General features: G+C 35.9%; 2 protein-coding genes across 4 annotated transcripts; one reads left to right on the top strand and one right to left on the bottom strand.

Moving 5' to 3' along the window:
• Window positions 1-1,818: 1,818 nt before the first annotated feature.
• Window positions 1,819-20,687, bottom strand: LOC110053203 (putative tRNA N6-adenosine threonylcarbamoyltransferase). Of its 3 annotated transcripts, XM_020759409.2 has the most exons (14): window positions 19,293-20,687; window positions 19,112-19,172; window positions 17,687-17,745; window positions 16,808-17,079; window positions 16,588-16,637; window positions 16,257-16,335; window positions 15,407-15,472; window positions 15,050-15,083; window positions 14,339-14,395; window positions 13,160-13,186; window positions 6,748-6,796; window positions 6,534-6,632; window positions 3,666-3,717; window positions 1,819-2,581 (listed from the first exon to the last, which is right to left on the bottom strand). In XM_020759409.2, the coding sequence occupies exons 1-13, from the start codon at window positions 19,405-19,407 to the stop codon at window positions 3,672-3,674; spliced, it is 1,014 nt and encodes a 337-aa protein (XP_020615068.2). In that variant the 5' UTR covers window positions 19,408-20,687; the 3' UTR covers window positions 1,819-2,581; window positions 3,666-3,671. The 3 variants fall into 3 exon arrangements, with proteins under 3 accessions (XP_020615068.2, XP_089153990.1, XP_089153991.1); XM_089297864.1 differs by having other exon boundaries at window positions 1,819-3,717; XM_089297865.1 differs by lacking the exons at window positions 1,819-2,581; window positions 3,666-3,717; window positions 6,534-6,632; window positions 6,748-6,796 and adding an exon at window positions 8,966-10,351.
• On the top strand, window positions 7,401-9,292 carry LOC149106144 (uncharacterized). Its single transcript, XM_089297866.1, has one exon. The coding sequence runs from the start codon at window positions 7,478-7,480 to the stop codon at window positions 8,420-8,422; it is 945 nt and encodes a 314-aa protein (XP_089153992.1). The 5' UTR covers window positions 7,401-7,477; the 3' UTR covers window positions 8,423-9,292.
• Window positions 20,688-20,733: the final 46 nt, after the last annotated feature.

Consider the following 20,733-nt stretch of genomic DNA (forward strand, 5'->3'; position numbering starts at 1 on the left):
AAAATATGACTCTGGTTACAACTTTCCAATTGCATAATCCTCTGCTGATGGTGTCACTTTAACCTACCAAATGCCCTGTCAGTAACAGTGAAGCCCCATCATCTCCAACAGGAAATAGAGTCTATGGTACTCTGATGTTTCTCTAAGTTCTCAGGAATGTAGCCTATTAAGTTTGTAGACAAACTCTAACTGCATTGACCGAGGAATAATCAAAATGTTTCTGAAAGGAATTATTGTTTAAAATAACTTAGATTTGATCTTAACAAAGGCAAGCTACAGGTGTGGACCTGAAACAAATTTATCTTAAGAAAATACTTGTTTTAGGTTTCTTATATATACTAATCCAAAAAAAAAAAAACATGCAAAGTTTTCATGTTTTATGTGCAAAGCCCAAAGCCCTTTTAGGTAAATATTTTCAAGCCTTAACTTATTTGATATTTCATTTCAGGAAAATAGTTGTATATGTTTTAACAAGGTGGGCACACGGAAAATAAAATCATGATTACAGAGAGAAGTATGGTTGACGTCGTTAGTTTAATAGTTCCACAAGAATGTGAGAGAAATAAATAGGAAAGTTTTTTTATGTACAAGCTAAAAGTTATTATTCTGAAAAAAAAACCTAAGGTTTTCAGAGATAAAGATAGAAGTGGTACTCAAGAATAAAAGAGAGAGATGGTGCAAAAAAATATTATTATTCAGGTCATAAATTTACTGACCCGAATAAAGAAAAAAAACAAGTTGGCTTAAGAACTGAAAAGTTTTCAAAAAATTAACAATTACTGGGGTATTACAATATTTTGGGTAAATAAGATGACAGCTGGTATTATGGTAGGTGTATATTATAGTGTCCTAAGAGGGATATTATTTACAAAAATTAAAGATTTTAACAGCTTTCTTTTGTCCTTGAGTACCACTCTGGGAGCTGCAGTCTTTGGATGTGAAGCAACATGACTGTATCTGTAAAAATAGATGAAGTTTTCATCCTTTGAACCCAAATAATCAGCAACTAAAATCTGGCAGGCCTATTGGAAGGGAGAGAGAGAGCATGGCCGACCTGGACCGTCTGAGAATCCATCAAGTTTAATTGGGGCTTGAAAGGGAAGGGAGAGTACCATTTATGTTTCCCTTGAAAGCTAGCAAATACTGTACCTGAATTTGCCAGGATTTGCAATGGAGAAAATGCACTCTTGTAAGACAGTTTAACAGTCATGTCTTTGGTTGTAAAGAAGCAGGTGGCTGGAAAGGCGGGCTTAGTAAACTTCTTGTTCCAGAAAGGAAGCACTTAATAGAAGACTAACTAAAGGTACTTAAAATTTCTTCTTGAAATGCATGCCAATGATTATGAAGAATCCACCTGGATTTAAAGGGCTAAAATGTTACACAAGAGCACATTTTTTAACAATAAGTTTGTAATAAAATTAGCTCAAATAAAAAATTTATCATGGTTGACACTAGGGCTTGTTATCTTTTGTAAAATTGTCACTTCCTCATCTGAATAATTATATAACTCCGATCAGTTTATTGAGTTACTATATAATTATTCAGTTAGTTACCAGTATAAGAGAACGAAAAACCTCTGAGTCCCTAACAGGACTGGCCTCCTATGCAGACACTGTTTGGGCTTGTCATGCAATCTATCCTGAGGAGTGTGTGACAAGCCACAAGAATGTCTGTGCAGGAGGCCACATGTACTTGTAACTGGAGTTGAAGAAGTCTTGTGGTGAGCTACGTCATTTACTAGCCAGGTTAATTATTATGTGGTATGCATCCTGCACACTGTTCAGATCAGTAGGAATGTGCATAATAATCCACATAAACTAAGCTGAACATTTACCATCTCTATATTTATCACAATAACCTTCTTTTATTATTACAAATACCACAAAAATTGCTATCTAACAATTGGGCTTACTTATGGTACATTGAAAAAACATGAAAAAATTTCTTCAATATGATTTTACATTGTGTAATTGTATTTAAACTTGTGAACATGTTGATTTTTACCTAGCAATGTCATTATGTATGGTTACCTTTTATTTTAATTAGGAAAGAGAAAGCATTTTCCATGTTTCTTTTGAGTTGTGGAAACATGAGTGAAAGTTTGGGAAAACAAAAGATATGGCCCTATTTAACTATTTGTATCATGGCCGAGTTATTGGACAGTTTCACTGGGAAACAAACTTGTGGCTCTCATTTTAGGCCAGAGGTTAAAACTAATAATTTTTTGTTAGATTTTGGCCCACTGTGTTGAATGAATAACATACCACAATCAGAAAACTGAACTGAACTTTAGGCATACATTGAAAGATGAAAATTTGGAGACAGAGACCAGGCATTTCTATCAGCAAATAAAATAATTCACAACTTGTCAGAACAAACTTTAATTTACTGAACAAAAAAATTCAGCTGTACAGTTTAGCTAAGTATATATAATTGAACTAAAATTTAACCATTAAACTATCGATTCCTACTGAATAACTGTTTCAAGATATGGCTACAACTCTGATCCTTGGAATCTTGGAACACACTGGCTGCTCTATTTCAGTTTAAATTTTATTTTACCTATAGATGGTAACCAATACTGTTAAGTGAAAAAAGAACAAGTCAGAAAATAAATATTTGAAAAGCAGTATATGTGTGTATAAGAAATGCATATAAGTCATGTAAAATGTAGTCAGCTAACCAGCTGTAACACTAATAGAAAGGGAAAGTTTTCTTTGCAACTGTCCCTACCATTCCTGTTGTTTCAATCTTGAGATATATACTGACAACTTATCAACCAAGAATGAGATCTTTACAGGAAAATCTCAGACCAAGACCTTGCTGTATTGACCGAGCGATAGTAAGGTCAATAAGGCAAGGTTGAGGTCTGAGATTTTCCCGAAAAGACTGAGCATTCGAGGTTGATAAGTTGTTTATTATATGACTTTTTGCTTTGTTTTTGCAAGCCTGTAATCAGCCCATGGGCATTATGGAAGAATAATGCCCTACAAGTAGCCAATCAGAGCGCATGTTATATCTGCTACAAGAACAAGCCATATAACAATAGGGAGCTTAAGCAAACCACGACGACGACGGCAACAAGAACGTCACTAAACAAAAGGTTTAACGAACAAAACAATAGCTGTGCACATGTGTTATAAATCTTTGTACATTTCATTGCCGTCCTCTGCAAAACAACAACATGAAATGACCAAGTTCTGCGTCATCTACGGAACGTGGACAACAACGGCTAATTTTTCATTTTTCCATTTGGAATTGAACGCCATTGTTGCATATTTAGCTCAAGCACGTTTTTAGAGCCATTGGCATACCGAACAGATCTAAACAATCGCGAATTTCGCTTGTAAATTATAAATTCATTTTTTACTAGGCGTCGTCCTCGTCGTCGTCGTTGCTTAACCTCCCTACTATCTAATAACGACTACCACCCTGCCTATTTTACAAAACCATTTATTTGTACATCCCTTAAATTGTCATATACGAATATCAGCAACCAAAATTTCCCTTTCCTTTGTTGACGACTGGAGGTTTTGCATCTCAAAAGGAACAAAAATTTTGGCAGAGTGCATGTACACTGGTAGAGCTGTTATCTTTTTCACTAAATTTGTTGGAAATGTGTTTTTAGACAACAAAAATGCCTACAGGTGCAATAAATGCTTCACCTAAGGTCAGCTGTCACTTCTCCAAGTTACTTCGACTTCATCTGTTCTATACCTGCCATGTTAAAATATTAAAAAATAATTATTATATTAAGTACAGACTCTCGAAAGGAACTATAATCACAAGGATTTCACCAAACCTAAAAAATTAAAGCAAGTTTAAATCTCTCAATCCCACATGTCCCAGAGTTATGACTTGATAGTGTGCCTACAAAAGTTACAGTACTTCAGAAATTCAATGTAAGACTGGATACAAGGTTGAACTGAGGCAGATCTAAGGCGATTTGGTTGAACCCGCTAAATTAAAAAAATTGAGACATTATAACATGCTGACTTGCCCTCAGAATGCCAGAAATCCCATTTCCGAGGATCTCAATTTTAAAACATACAGGAGCGGTCCGTATCTTGAACCCCCTTCTTTAAAATCCTGCATGAGCCCCAGGTTGTACTCTGATAGATAACTTAAAGGCCCAAGAAGTAGAAGTGTTATAATTTCGCCTCTGGCATTTGTCATATAATGGACCACCTTTGAGCACACTTTACTACATCAAGTCATTATAAATCTTTGGGAATTTGCCACTTTTCATTTTAGGGAAGCATTATAAAACAGCTCTTACTGAACTATAAAACTTTTAAACAATGGTGGCAATATTTTGATTGCAAAATCTAAGAAAGACCTTTGTACTTAGATTATTTTTTTCTCCATCAAAATAGGCCATATTCGTATTCTCGGTATTGGACTGAACTAGCTTGCAATGGAGGCTCAAGCAGGGAAATATTATAAGAAAGAGATGAATGTCATTTGCATTTGAATGGACTCCTCACAACAGCCTCAGTTGCAGGCTAGTTCTTGTCCATAATTGAAAGGCCGCGGGCAAGAACGTCCCCTAGATTTTTCGGCCATTTTTGAAAGTGCTGAAAAATAGCTGAATTTTGGCATGTGGGCTTTGTTTTACTTGAGAAAGATTGCTCTGAAGTTTGCAAAACAGGCACACCACTAGGAAAAACTAAGTGTTTTTGCATACGCAATATCTCGAAAACGAAATGAACTTTAGCACAAAAACTACAGGACATTGCTTAACATACCTGACCAAAACTGCATGCGAAATTTGGAGTGTTTTCGACAAAGTTCACTTTTGATGAAAATACCTAACACTCTTTTTCCACCGAGCCCTTCAGATAAACGAAGCCGGACCTTTGTTATGATAAACCAAGCCGATCCTTTGTTATAATAAACCAAGGCGAGCCTTTGTTATAAGTCAAAGTCTTGCCTCGGTTTGTTGTAACAAAGGATCGACTCGCTGTGATTGCAAGGACTTTGATTTCACTTAGAAAACAGCAAAAAGTTAATTTCACGCAACGTACATAAGCTCAATTTTGTTGAATTCAGGTCAAATGTGGTTAAAATGTTGATTTCACGTTAACGCCTGACGGCAAGGATGTTGATTTCTCTTAGAAACCAGCAAAATGTTGATTTCAGGTAGAAATAGGTTAAAATGCTGATTTCATGTTAACACCTGATGGCAAGGATGTTGATTTCTCTTAGAAAGCAGCAAAATGTCAATTTCATGCAATGCATAAGCTCAAAAATGTTGATTTCAGGTGGAAATAGGTTAAAATGTTAATTCATGTTAACGCGCGATGGTAAGGATGTTGATTTCTCTTAGAAAGCAGCAAAATGTCAATTTCACGCAACGCATAATCTCAAAAATGTTGATTTCAGGTGGAAACAGGTTAACATGCTGATATCACGTTAACGCCAGATGGCAAGGACGCTGATTTCTCTTAGAAACCAGCAAAGTGTCAATCTCACGCAACGCATAAGCTCAAAAATGTTGATTTCAGGTGGAAATAGGTTAAAATGTTGAGTTACGTTAATGCCTGACGGCAAGGATGTTGATTTCTCTTAGAAAGCAGCAAAATGTCAATTTCACACAATGCATAATCTCAAAAATGTTGATTTCAGGTCTAAATAGGTTAAAATGTTGAGTTACGTTAACGCCTGACGGCAAGGATGTTGATTTCTCTTAGAAAGCAGCAAAATGTCAATTTCACGCAACGCATAATCTCAAAAATGTTGATTTCAGGTCTAAATAGGTTAAAATGTTGAGTTACGTTAACGCCTGACGGCAAGGATGTTGATTTCTCTTAGAAAGCAGCAAAATGTCAATTTCACGCAACGCATAATCTCAAAAATGTTGATTTCAGGTCTAAATAGGTTGAAATGTTCACTGCATGTGAACGCCTGGCGGCAAGGATGTTCATTTCACGGGTTTATCAAGGCTTTATGGTGCCTCTCAACCACCAGGCAGGCATACAAGGTACATTAAAACAATGCTCAAGATATTAGTTGACAGAGCTCTAATGCAGCACATCTCTTTTTTGTTCGATGGTACTTCCTTTGACGCTCGATTGATTCACATGTTGTGTTTCACGTCACGATAACAGATGTAAACAATCTGTTCCCAGATTTCTGCTCTATATACTGTTTTCCTTTGACTTAAAGACAGCTAAGATTCTGTGGAATACACTATAAACAGTCTGCCTGTTTGCTGTTCTACAAAATAATAATAAGGTTTCTTTTGTTTTTCATTCAACAAAAGATCTCCAAAAGATGCTGCTTGGAAAACTGAGTTTTTTTGCATACGTAATTTCTCAAAAACGAAGAGCAACCCAGCGAAAAAAAACTTCAGAACAATCTTTCTCAGGTAAAACAAAGTCCACATGCCAAAATTCAGCTATATTTGAGGACTTCAAAATGGCCAAAAAATCTAGGGGACGTTCTTGCCCATGGCATTTCAATTTACCCAGAACACGAATATGGCCTATGCCATTAAATTAACTCTTATTGTTAGTAGTGTCACAGTGTACCTCTGAGTGCATGTGGTTTTCTCAAGGGGAGTGACACATCCTGATCGGAACATCTCCCAGCCAGCTTGCGCTATCATTGCCCCATTGTCTATACAAAATCTGAGAAAAAAATGCAACAGATGTTCTCACATGTCAGTTAACAAAATTATAAATATTGAATCACTTGTTTCATACACAGCAAGTAAATGTACAATATAATCAAAGATAGTTCTACCTTTCATCGGTAGCATAAAGTTTGGCTCCCCTCTCTTTCGCCATGACACCTAAAGCATCCAACAACACAGTCAAATTATTAAAAACTGGAACACTGGATAATGCAGTTCAAGAGTTTTCATTAACTTAGCCATTATGGTATATGAGAAATATTATACAGTACCATGCTCAAGATATAAAACATAGGCATGCAAGGCGTGCAAGAGTTATTTTTTTGTGTGAAGTGTTGGAGATAGAAGCATTCATGGTACAGTACTACTAACTCACGAACTGTTTCAAACCTCAAGGCTTATCTTGTTCATTTAACTAAAATCCTCAGCCTAACCCACAGAAAATGTCAAAATAAACCCAGTATATGAATACTTCCTCCTCTTTTATAGAAGAATAAATATGACCGTTCTGAACTCTATCTGGATCAAATCTTCTCACATACCAGTTACCTTGACAACAAGAAATTTGATTGGCTGTTTATAGTAGATCCAATCTGATTGGTGTGACATACATACATCTCTCACTCACTCACTCACTCACTCAATCACTCACTCACCCATTGACCCATCCATAACATACCCGATGCGCCAACTAAGAGGTATTTTTTTTACACAAAAATAACTCAATAATTATGGAAAGCATAGTGGCCATAATTTTTTTGGGGGATTGGGCCGAGCATGGGTAGAGTATAGACGTGTTTTTGCTAGCTCCGCTCAAAATTCGTATATGGAGGCCTCTACATGGCAGAAAAAGGAGAAAAGTTCAGACGAAAAACTCATGTAGAGAGAACTGGGCCAACTTGGAGAAGTGTATCCAACTCGTCGGAAGAAGAATCCCTTTCACCGTTGGAGAAGAAAGCCAAAGTCAAGTTGCACATGTCTGACACGGTGCAATCGAGCGAAGAAGACGAAACCGCCGCTGCCGTGGAGTTGGCTAATTCTGTAATGCCGAAGCTAGACCTTGTTCTGCAGAAGTTAGACAACATGGAAAAGAAATTGGACATCCTTGAGGGTTTTGTGAAAGTGGTCGATGGAAAGGTTAACAAGTTACAGGATAAAGCTGAGCAGTTTGAAAGCTTCAGCAGGGACGCCACAACAAAACTGAAGGTGTTAGATGAAGGAATGTCGTTCGCAAATACAGAGATAGAAAATTTAAAGAAGAAAGTAAAGCTTCTGGAACAAACTATCCAAGAAAATACAGTAAACACCGAAAACAAATTCAAGGGAAAGATCGAGGCCTTAAGAAACGAGAAGTTGTATATGGAGGTGTATCAAAGACGGGAAAACCTTCGCTTCTACGGCATTGCTGAATCTTTCCACCTCTCAGAAGAAAATGTCAAAGAGGTGTTAATTGGCTTTATACAGAAGGAACTTAACATCAGCGAGGCGGATTCTTTTGAGTATCAACGAGTGCACCGCATTGGCAAGCGCGACCCATCGCAAGAAAAACCAAGACCAATAATCGCACGTTTTTTGCGATACTCCGACAGAGAGCGAGTTATGTCAAGTGCAAGAAAGCTGAAAGGAACTGGTTTCGGAATATCGCCAGACCTTCCGAAAGAAATTGTGGACCGCAGAAAGGAATTAATGCCTAAGTTCAAAAAAGCAAAAGAAGACGGAAAATCGGCGTTCTTCAAAAGATCAGAGCCGGACAAACTTTTTATTGAGGGTATACGAATCTTCTAATTTCTTTGGAACATAAACTCTCTATCTAGGTATTCATAACATGTAAGCCTCATTCACACTTGTTCTTAAAAATGGAGCTGCATGCGTGTCATCTAGTTAGCGCAATGCGTGCAAGACCTATTCCATTAGTAGCGCAATTAACAGCTTTTATCGCTGGCTACTGTTTTACATACATGTTCAATTGTAGTTGTAGGTGTTATAAATGTTTTTCTTTTGTTTCTTTTTCCTTTTCAATATTAATTAGTTTTACCTTTTTCTTGTTCAAGAGACATGCAAATTTTTTCATTAGCTCATCTACTAAAGATTACTATCTCATTCTCTGCAACTGCTCGCCTTTTCACTTAAATATGTCCTTAAAAAGTTACAAAACTTAATTTAAATTTTGGTATCCTATCCTTAAATGTTCGGGGGATAAGATCTTTTGATAAACGAAAAGCACTTTTTCATTGGTGTATGAAGGATAAAGCTGATATAATTTTTCTACAAGAGACCTACAGCACATCCGAGGTGGAAAACACCTGGAAATCCCAGTGGAGAGGAGACTTGTTTTTTTGTCATGGTTCTGAACACAGCAGAGGTGTCTTAACACTAGTCAAAGAAGGGCTTGACTGTAAATTTGAGGTATGTAAACAAGATAATCTAGGTCGGTATATCATTCTAAAAGGTCTTGTTCAAGGTCAATCTTTTTTATTTTTGAATATCTATGCGCCAAATAAGACCAACGAACAATGCATCTTTTACGACGAAATACAGAACGAATTCGACAAATTGGAAATTGACACTGATTGCAAAATAATAATAGGTGGTGACTTTAATGTTATCCGCGACCCAGATTTGGATGGATCGGGAGGATCTCCAAAATTGAAAGAATCGTCCAAAAAGATAGAAAATCTATGTTTTTCTCTTGATCTAATAGACATCTGGAGAATCAGAAACCCAAAATTAAAACGTTTCTCCTGGAGACAGAAAACTCCAATGATTCAACGGCGGTTAGATTATTGGTTGATATCAAATAATATACAGGAAGAGGTTGATAAGGTCGATATTATCCCTGCTATTAGATCTGACCATTCCGCCATTACGTTGTACATTAATGGTATAGAGAACTCAACCTATGGACCGTCTTTTTGGAAATTCAATGCAAGTTTGTCAGAAGATAAAGAATATGTAGACCTAATTAGAAACAAAATCGGTGAATGGGTAGACGAAAGTAGAGAAATCGAAGACCCGCGGGTTACCTGGGATTATTTAAAATATAAAATACGCTATGAAACGATTGGTTATAGTAAGAAGAAAGCAAAAGAGAGAAGGTCAGAGCTGGTAAATTTGGAAATTAGACTAAAAGAGTGTCAGCGAAAATGTGACGAACACCCAAGTGCTGAAAATCTCTGCGATTTAGAAGTTCTCAAATCAGAATACGAACGCCATTATGATTATATAACACAAGGAGCAATCATAAGATCTCGGGTGAGTTGGTATGAAGAGGGCGAAAAGAATAGCAAGTATTTTTTAAATTTAGAAAGTGCTAAAAAGAAAAAGACATGTATACGGAAATTATCCGTGGATAATGATTCATATATAACAGACCCAAAAGAAATAATGAAAGAGATTCATGATTTCTATGAAAAACTCTATGATAGAGACTCGTATAATTTAGGTGAGAATTCAATTGATCATTTCCTTAATGAAGTGGATACTAAAAAATTGTCTGATGAAGAGAAAATGACTTTAGATAAACAACTTACTAGATCCGAACTGTACGAAGCATTGAAGACATTTCCGAAAAACAAAACACCTGGAAGTGACGGTTTAACTGTGGAATTTTACTTGGCGTTCTGGCACGTGGTTGCAAAGTATCTTGAAAAGTCTCTAAACTTCTCTCACCAACACGGGCAACTATCAACTTCGCAAAAGCAGGCAATGATTACCCTATTGGAGAAAAAAGATAAAGATAGACGATTTATAAAGAACTGGCGACCTATCTCACTGATCAACGTAGATGTTAAAATTGCATCCAAAGCGTTTGCTAGAAGGCTGGAGCCAATCCTGCCAGAACTTATTCACCATAATCAAAATGGTTTTATCAAAGGAAGGTCTACATTTGATGCAGTTAGAACAATCGATGATTTACTTGAATTGGCAAAACTCACAAATACAACAGGTATTCTAATGGCAATTGACTTTGAAAAGGCATTTGATTCTCTGGACCATACATATCTATTTAAAGTATTGGAAAAATTCAATTTTGGACCGTATTTTTTACAATGGGTAAAAACATTTTATACAAACATATCCAACTGTATCTTAAATAACGGCTTTACTACAGATCTTTTCTGTATCCATCGTGGTGTACGACAAGGTGACCCTCTATCACCTTTATTATTCATCTTAGCTTTGGAAGTTCTCGCATGTCAAATCAGGCAGGATAAAACCATACAAGGAATAATGGTCAAAAACGTGGAGATCAAACTCACGCTTTTTGCAGATGACATGACTTGTTTTCTAAAAGACATAAATGCATATTCGCGACTTTGTACAACTTTAAAGGTTTTTTCATTGCATTCTGGTCTCCGAATTAACGACGATAAAACAGAAGTTTTTGGTATCGGCCCACATAAACTAGTACAAAATGACTTTACTCACAAAGTGCGAAAATCAATCAAGATATTAGGTACCGTTTTTGACTATCACAAACCATCACGAGACAAAGCAAACTTCGACTCAATATTCAAATCTATTAAAAAAACGCTGAGTATGTGGAAGTGGAGGGGTCTTACCCTGATTGGTAAGATTCAAATAGTTAAGACCTTCATTATTCCAAAATTTTTGAGTAAAGCGACTGCAATTTCAATATCAAACGATCTTGTCAAGGAGATAAACAGACTGATTTTCGGTTTCATTTGGAAAGGTAACGATAAAATTAAACGGACCGCGCTTATCAATGATATTGAAAATGGAGGACTAAAAATGCTTGATATTGAATCCATGATATCGGCTCAAAGAGTGATGATCTTAAAAAAGTATCTAGGAGAGAGCAACAGCACTTGGAAAACTATTTTAGATGATTTCTTTTTTGGAAATATAGGTGGAAAACTCATCCTGTTCTGTGATTTTGAAACTAGTAAACTACCGGTTCATCTTCCAATATTCTACAAAGAGTGTCTAGAGGCATTTCGTAATTTAAAGAAATCCAAGGTAGCCACCTATGAGGATGTTGTAGACCAAATTATTTGGAATAATAGGAATATTGTGATACACGGAAAATCTCTTTTTGAAAAACATTTGTTTACTAAAGGAATTGTTAAAATTGGTGACTTGTTATCCGATACGGGTAAATTTCTTGAAAGCCCTAAAGTGTTGGAAGCGAATCTATCTCCAATCCAGTACTTCAAATTAATAGGAATTGTAGATGCCATACCAAAAGAATGGAGATTAATTATCAAAGAATCACATATTCAACATCAGCAACTATATCCTCAACAGCATTTGGATACAGTGTATATTTATATCGACGAAACCAAATCGGATCTGTTAAAAGCCTCTTCAAAACTTTTGTATAAAGGATTTAAAACAAAGAAACAAACTCCTCCAACCGCCAAAAGGAAGTTGAAGGACAAATATCCAGAGGTTATAGAAGACTGGAAAAAAATTTATTCTTTACCATTCACTGTCACACTTGAAACAAAAATTAGAGAGTTCCAATATAAATTATTAAACGATATAATTTTCACAAATGAGAGGTTATTCCGTTTTAAAATGATTGAATCACCAATGTGCACCTTTTGTCTGAAAGAGGTCGAGTCCCTCGAACATTTGCTCTTTTATTGTGATACAACAAAAGACTTCTGGCGGGCTTTTTCTTCTTGGCTTTCAAACCAGAATGTATCTTTGGACACTTTGACATTTGAAAATATATTGTTTGGAGTGTTCAACAACAACGAAGACTTTATTATCCTGAATCACTTGATACTGCTAGGAAAGTTTTTTATTTATAAATGTAAATTAAATAAAATTAAACCAACATTAACAATATTTTTAGCAAAGACAAAAACCGTTTATTACATTGAAAAAAAAATAGCTACCAAAAATAACCAACTTTATAAACATTACAAAAAGTGGGAAAAACTAATGCCATCTCTTAATAATAGTTGAGCTTAATTTGTAATTTCTCCTTCTCAGCATGTCACTAACTTACTTTCTTTTTTTTTTTTTTCTGTATTTGGGTAGCTGCACTATTGTAAACAACGCAGTGTATATTCTTTAGGTATAATTAGGCTACGATTAGTAATTATAATTTGTTGTATGTAATCTATTGTAGTTATGACGTATTGTAAGTATTGTAACTAGTGTTATGTCTTGTGTTGTATTGTATGTATTATAACCCAAAATGTTGAAAAAAAAAATAAAAATTACAAAAAAAAAAATAATAATAATAATTTTTTTGGCATTTTTATTTTATTTTATTAGTTTTCTATATTTTAGGGGTGCTTTAATAAAACAAGTATTCTACTTGCATTTGCTGAGCATTTTAGCTTTTAATGTATAATTATCATGTAGACACCTAGCCATGAAATGAAATCATCCATTTAATTTAATTTATTTTCTCAGTTACATAACACTGCTGCTTCAATAATTTGAAACATAACTTAAATATTGCCATCTAATAAAATAATGCTGTCATCTGACAACTGCTGAAAAAATAAAGATCATATACTTTCAAGTACAAACTGTCTTTACCCATCATTTCTTGTAATCTCTTGTTACCTATTAACAGATCAAAAACAGAATTTGGGGTAAGAATATGCCCTATGTAGATACCAGTACTAAACCTCAAAACAAAACATCCTAGTACCTCATTTGACCTGTTTCAAGATAAGATCATAAATATTAGAAAATAGCCCAGAGAAAATCTGCATGCTGATTGGTTTAAAATTGTGTTTCTATAACTCTATAGAAACACAGAACTAGCACAAGTTGTTGATGTAATGATGGTACAAGAAAAGAGAATGAACATTTTGATGGTCAAAGTAAACAAGTTGTTTTCTTCTTTACATTTTCACTCCAGAATTTTCTAAAAGAAATAGCAAACATGTTTTCTGTGTTTCTATCAAGTTATAGAAACACTCATGAGAGTGGGAGAACTCGAAAAAGCTGCATTTCTCATTTTCCCAAACTTCCACTCATGCTTCTATTAAACAATTAGATTATGAACCAGAGATTTCTATTTCGTGATAGTTGACAATGCGCCCTTGTCAACTATCACACATTGAAATCGAAAGCAAATAATCTAATAATATTGTTTAAGTATAAAATGTACTAGTTGTTCAAAACTTTATCTAAATCCTCTTCACAGACACTTTGAAAATGCCAATTAAGAAGCGGCTGTCATTTGGTTAAGAAGGGCACACTGCTATGCTACTCGCTATCTATCACAGAATAGATAGTGAGTAGCATAGTCAATCAGAAAATAGCATTCATGATAGAACAATTACACTAGATTACACTAAAGCTTGATAGAAACATGATACATGTTTTCTATTTCTCAAATGAATGCAAATTCTAGAGCATACGGTATTTTCATTACCTAAGGTAGTTGTGAGAAATAATGATAAATAAATACAACTAATTATAGATTTATAAAAATTATTGAATGAAAAGTTTATTCTTTTACAAATCTTCATTGTATGACTCCAAAAGGCCTGAAAAATCACTCTAAGTAATGGGAAAAAGTACAAAAACTTATATAGGAGAGTGGCTGAAAAAAAGGCTGGCATTACTTTGAATTTTAATTCATATCATCTACTTTGGAGATAAAAAAAAGTGTAACCTCAGACTGAGTTGCAGCAAAAAAGGGTGAAATTTTCATCAACACCATTTTCATAAATGCAGTCAAAAAATATATTAATAATCACTTACATCCCACTCCACCAACTATAAGAACCTCATTTGATCCACAGTGAGCCATTGCTCGTTCTGAAACAGAGAATTAAGAAGCACTCAGTAAAGTTTAACTGACATTCACCGAGTTCTAGAACTGCCCAAAAAATCTACAGACAATTCGGTGAATTAGGTCCGCTGACTGGAATTTAGGCTTTATTAAGTGTTTGATACAATCTTTAGTTGCTAAACACATGACACTCACAAAAATGCAAAACTGCACTGCCTTGAGGAAACTATGAATTCTATTTTTATTCAGTAGTTAAAGATGATTTCCAGTCTGTACTGTGCACTCTCGAGAGTTTGTTTGCAATTTTCGTTTTGTTTCATGTAAGACATCACAAAATGTAAACATTTTGCAACCACTTACATGGAGTAAATTCAAAGTTTAAAAAGAAAACGCCACTATGGATGTGAAGCAATCGAAGCTTTATGCTTGTCCTTTCTCATATCACTTGATGAAACAACTTCACAGCTGTAAAAATCAATGAAGCTGTTGGAAAAAGAATTTGAAAGGCCTCAAAGGTATGTGGTTCACAACGAATAACATCAATTCGCATTCCATTGAGTGAGATTTATAATTTTATAAACATTAGGGTGTGGAGAATGCGCAGTATGGATTGGAAATCATCTTAAATTGCATGGTAAAAATAATCAACAAAATTAATAAGAAAAATGCAAAATTGATACCTGTTGTTTCAATTAACATGGCAAAAACTGTTTCCTGAAGAGAAATGAGTAACAAGAAACCAAGCCCATATTAGAATAAAACAAACTTGATCTGGTCACTTTAAGAAAATTTCCCTTTCACTTCAGTTAGGTGCTTGGTAGGCTTGATTGCCAGCCGCTCTTTGGGAAAGGCGCCTGCATTTTGTGCACCTGCATAGTGTGCTCATGGCATGTAATTTGTGCCTTGCATGATGCACATGAACATGTGCACACTAAAAATAGCAGGCACTGTTCTTAATTTACTCTCTTTGTTTACTTATTTCGTTCTTCAGGGAGGAGGGAAGTATTTTTAGTTAATAGTTTATTTTTACTTCTCACCTGAAGTGAAAAACATAAATCTTCTGGTGTACACTCTCCTGAAGCAAGTAGTTTTGGTGCCATACTCTGCCAAATAAAATGGTTCATTTTAATTCTTTCATTCATTATACAATCATAAACCAGTAAACTAAGTTACAATATTCACAATCTCACAGACCACTAGCACACATTTGCTTTCTCTGAAAAGATGAGCTATAATTTTGGAAAGTTTTTATCACAATCATCTTTATTGTGACAAATTTTAATTAAGAATTATTCAATCTGAAATACTAAGTACTCTCCAACTTCTGTATTAAGTTGTCTTCAGTGCACGGTGGCCTCATGGTTAGTGTGCTCGTCTTCGGATTGAGTGGTCTGGGTTCAAGCCCTGGCCGGGGACATTGTGTTGTGTACTTGGGCAAGACACTTTACTCTCACAGTGCCTCTCTCCACCCAGGTGTATAAATGGGTACCGGCGAACTTAATGCTGGGGGTAACCCTGCGATGGACTAGCATCACATCCAGGGGGGAGTAGAAATACTCCTAGTCGCTTCATGCTACGGAAAGCAGGATAAGCTCCAGCCTGGTGGGCCACTGGCTTGTAAGCAGACTTTACCTTACCTTCTTCTGTGTAAAAATTGAATCTGGAGGGTAGGGTCCTCTTCTTTGGGTTGTTTTGTAATGCGCACTAGAAGTACAACATGTTCACAGATCCTTACTGCCTGCTTCAAGGATGACAGGCTCAAAGCAATCCTGTGCTTACTTATCCATTTCCTGTTTTGACAAATTGATTGACACTTGTCTCTAATAGGCTAACAGAAATGGCTGAAGAACACCTTGATTAGAATAAGTCTAGACTGAGTAAACTTACTTCAATGTATGACAGAATCCCTGAAAATGACACATCCATTCCTTTTACTGTATATGGCAAATCAATAAGCTTCTTTCCCCTAAACAGAATGATTAAGATGGCTTCCACTGAATGGTCGTGCAATAATGGTGAAAATACAGTTACATATACCAAAACACCTCATAACATGGTAACATTTTGGATTCAGTTACAAAGAACTTATTGAGATCTTAGCTGTCAAGCTGACCCCGCAATATATTTTATTTTTTATAAAGCATTCATTAAAATAAGAGAATCTTTACCAGTTTAGCTTTGAAAAAGAGACCCTATATGGTTATTATCAAGGGTTTACCTTTTAGCCATCTGTTCTATGTTGTATCCAGGACTTGGATCATTTGAAAGCTGAAAGATATACAAATGTAACAAGTGAATAATTTAAGATAACATACAGAAAATCAGGTTTATACAGATCTCTTTTGCATTAACTTGAAATCATGCTCAAAAAATGTTTTCTCTTTTTCTTTTAAATGGAACAATTAACAAATAGTCAGAATTTACAATGTCCTTGATACCTTCAAGACCCTTGCAAATCTATCCAGACAATTTCCAACAGCAATGTCAATGGTTTCTCCAAATATACGATATCGCCGCTGTAAGTACGCTATAACTTGTGTGTTCCCACCACTCACATAGAGGACAGTGGGGTTGACAGCACCTGTCACAAGCCGTCCCATCTCAATGTGTCCAATGCAATGATTGACAGCCAAAATAGGCTTCTTCCAAATCTGAGCGACTGTCCGTGCAACAACGGCCACAGAGACTAAAGGGGCACCCATACCAGGACCTGAAATTCAAAAGAATTATGCAGACCTTTAGAAAATGTGTAATGGTGACTTCACATAAAGCTGGTTTACCTTCAAATACAGTTAAAGAACAGTATACAAATTTAACCGCTTAGCATTACACATTAATTTTAAGTCTTTAACTTCAAGTTTATTAAAAGAGAAATACTTGACCCACCTATTTAAGGTCAGAATAATTTCAAAATAGTTCAGTTTTCATCAAAAGGGAAGGGGGAGTCTGGGACCAATAACTTATTAAACAAAATTTGTAGTGATTGCTTGTGTGGCCTAGAGGAGATGAAGGTTAGTGGAATACCAAATCAGAGATCAGGTGTTCCAATCTGGGTGAGTGCAAAATTTAAAAAAAGATCTGAATGGGTTGACAGGGATTCTGGCAGGTTAGGGTAGGGTTAAGGATTGAGGTGGGTGGGTGGTGTGCTAACATTTGTTTTAAGAACCCCTAAAAGGTGAAAAAAAGGTTTAAAAAATTTAACCTAGATTGAAATCACTCTGGCCAAAAATACATTTTAAACTACAACATATCCCTACAGAAGCTGGTGATATTTGAACTAAATCATGCCTTTAAAATCATATCATCATTTAAATAACCTTTGGTGTAGCACACACAGTCAATCTCCTGGGGTTTGACATTAGCTTCTTTCAAAGATCTAAAACAAAACATAATCTCGCAAAATCAGCTTTAACAGACTGATTCAAGAGTTTAAGGCACAGTGTAAGGTAAGGTACAGTGGAACCATGCTTTATGGCCACCTCAATCCACCATACTGTTTAATGTTTGGGCCTTAACACAAATTCTTTCAAAATTTAGATCTATCTCAAAAAAGGTCTCCATAGCTTGCAAGCAGCAACTTTGCATCCACAAAAGCCCAAGTGAAGTGAGCTGAATCATTTTTACAGCATTTTCCAATAATTTATCGGTAAAAGTTGTAAAAATGATTTGGTACTACCCTGTAAAATTGTTACTACTACTAAGATTGATGTGAAGTATATATGAAATAATTCATATTTGAACTGCAGTTGTAGATGAAAGTAAAGAATGATCATCGCAGTAAATTTTACAATCTAAGCAATTGGAAAGAAGAAGCCTGAAAAAATCAGGAATTATTTCAAATATACTTCACATCATTTCACTCCTCACAGGAAGATATGAACTCAATTAATTGATGTTGCTCCGAATGTGTGGCTTCATAGCTCAGTTGGTAGAGCATCGCACCGGTATCGCGGAGGTCATGGGTTCGAATCCCGTTGAAGTCCTGATTTTTTCAGGTTCCTTCTTTCCAATTGCTTGGATTGGAAAATTTACTGTGATGATCATTCTTCAATTTACTGTGATGATCATTCTTCAATTTACTGTGATGATCATTCTTCAATTTACTGTGATGATCATTCTTCAATTTACTGCGATGATCATTCTTCACTTTCAACTACTAAGATTATTATGCACTACCCTTTTGAAACAAAGATACATGTACCCTTGCTTGGTGAGAAATGAGGAGACCTCTGCTTGAAACTGCTCAATTTTCTATCACTCAGGTGCGAAGGGAATCCCTGTCTCGCAGGGTAATTATACAAGACCAAAATTGCATACTTATTGGTTGCGGACAATAGCCACCAATCAGGAGCCCACTGGTGGTTGGATTAGCAAGGTCATGCTATATAGGAATAGCTCTGGTTTTAGAGCAGAACACAATATTGCGATCATCGCCCATGCTGAACAATATGAACTTGGTGATACAAAATGTAGACATAGTCTGGGCCCACTGTGATTTGCATACATGTACCCAGTCCAGTCTGCAATAAAATTCCTCTCAAGATTGTCCACTTAACAACGGCAAGCACTAAAGGCAGAATGTTTTGCGGTCCTTTTTGACTTTAATAAGTAGCAATCTCACCAAACAAATTTCCAATTAATTGGCCTGGCCAAGAAATCAAACACGAAATTATGCACGTTGCACAGTAAAGCTTCCCAGTTTGCATGGATGTCCAGTGTGCAGAACTGTTTATGCAATGTACCTTCTCAAAATGTCAATGATATTTTCTCGGTGATGTTTCGCCGTATCTCTTGGTAGGAACCCTAAGAATAGATATCGTGTAATTACGTATACCTCGACTCACATTGTGAACAGAACATTTAATACGCTTAACTAGAAGAAAGCAAACCTGAAATGTAATTTTTCCCACGTGCACAGCTTACCTTGTCCCGGCGGAGTAATGTAAGTTGTTCGTACATTAGAGAGGACAACGCCGTCTTTTATAATGCCAATGCCTAGTTTGTTTGCACTACCTTCAAATCCGATAGCAATTGTCATGGTGAAATTGTCAAATACAGCAGAAACAAAATAAAGAAACCGTTTGAGAACTTTCCTCTCAGATCGCCGCCATTTCGTTGTTCCCAGAACCCAGTCTTTCTCCACTCTTTGGCAGAGAAATTTATGATGGAGGTCCTGTGGTAGAGGGGACGGTATGTTGAAAGTGTGCGGTTGGGGTGAGGTAGGATGGAAAGGGTACAAGGGTATAACGTTTTAATTTTTTTCCAACTTTGAAAAAAAAGAAAAAGAAAGAATTTTTCTTTTCATTACAAATTGTTTTTCCTTAATCATAACTCTTCCTATTTTGAGAAACAACACGACGTTTTCTAAAAACATGTTTCAACAGAATCTTCTGTCGTCTTCAGTTTAAATTACAAAGTACAGAGTTGATATATAGTGTATGCAAAATGCTAATTGACTATAAGAACAAAAGGAAACATGACAGTGTAAAATATTACAAAGAAAGTTTTAAATTAACTCTTCCTATCTGTGCACAAGTGGTTCAAAAATCTGGGTTGCACTTAATTCTAGGCAGTGGAACAATTTTGTAAATAATTTGCATGTTCATTAAAACATATATCAGTTTCTACCCCTATTTCAGACATTGTCTGTTTACAGGATAAATGAACATGGACTGGGTTAGGATCTTCAAAGAAAAATAAATTATGCCACTCTGAGTCTATTTCTACTAGCATTCATTCTGGGAAGCAAGGTGGACATGGCAGATTTGCATGCCATCATTTGACTACAACTGCCTGAGTTCCTTTCAATTTTTGTTTATTATTTAAATTTTAAACCCCAGTGGGGTTTAAATAACAATTGCCCTAATTACCATAAGAAACAGAAAAAGTGAAGGATTCTGGCAGTTGTAGTCAAATGACACCATCATGCAAATCGCCTATTAGTGCAATAGCACTAGACCTTGATCAAACCGTCTGGTTTTGAATCTTGACCGCAGTCATAGTGTTGTGTTCTTTAGCAAGACACTTTACTGTCCAGTGCCTCTCTCTACCCAGGTGGGTAAGAAGGTACTAGCAAATCACAAGCTGAGGTGTAATCCTGGGATGGCCTAGCATCCCATTCAGAGGGGATTAGAATCCAGAACTGAGTGCTGGCCTGATCAATCACTAGGCTCAAACACAGACTGAAACTTTACCTTAGTTTGGAAGTGCAGAGTTTCAAATTTAGCATTGAACTTGTTCTGGAACAAGGTCTGTTTTCTTTACAACTGTTGTCTGGGTCATCACACAATGCTTCCTCAGGAGAAGATCTTCATGATCACCCAAAAAACTGATGCAAAGTATTGGAGTCCACACCAACACCCGC

The sequence above is a fragment of the Orbicella faveolata genome, unplaced genomic scaffold (genome assembly GCF_042242905.1).
Source record: "Orbicella faveolata isolate gen_17 unplaced genomic scaffold, um_ofav_v1 contig_3, whole genome shotgun sequence".
Taxonomy (NCBI): Eukaryota; Metazoa; Cnidaria; class Anthozoa; order Scleractinia; family Merulinidae; genus Orbicella; species Orbicella faveolata.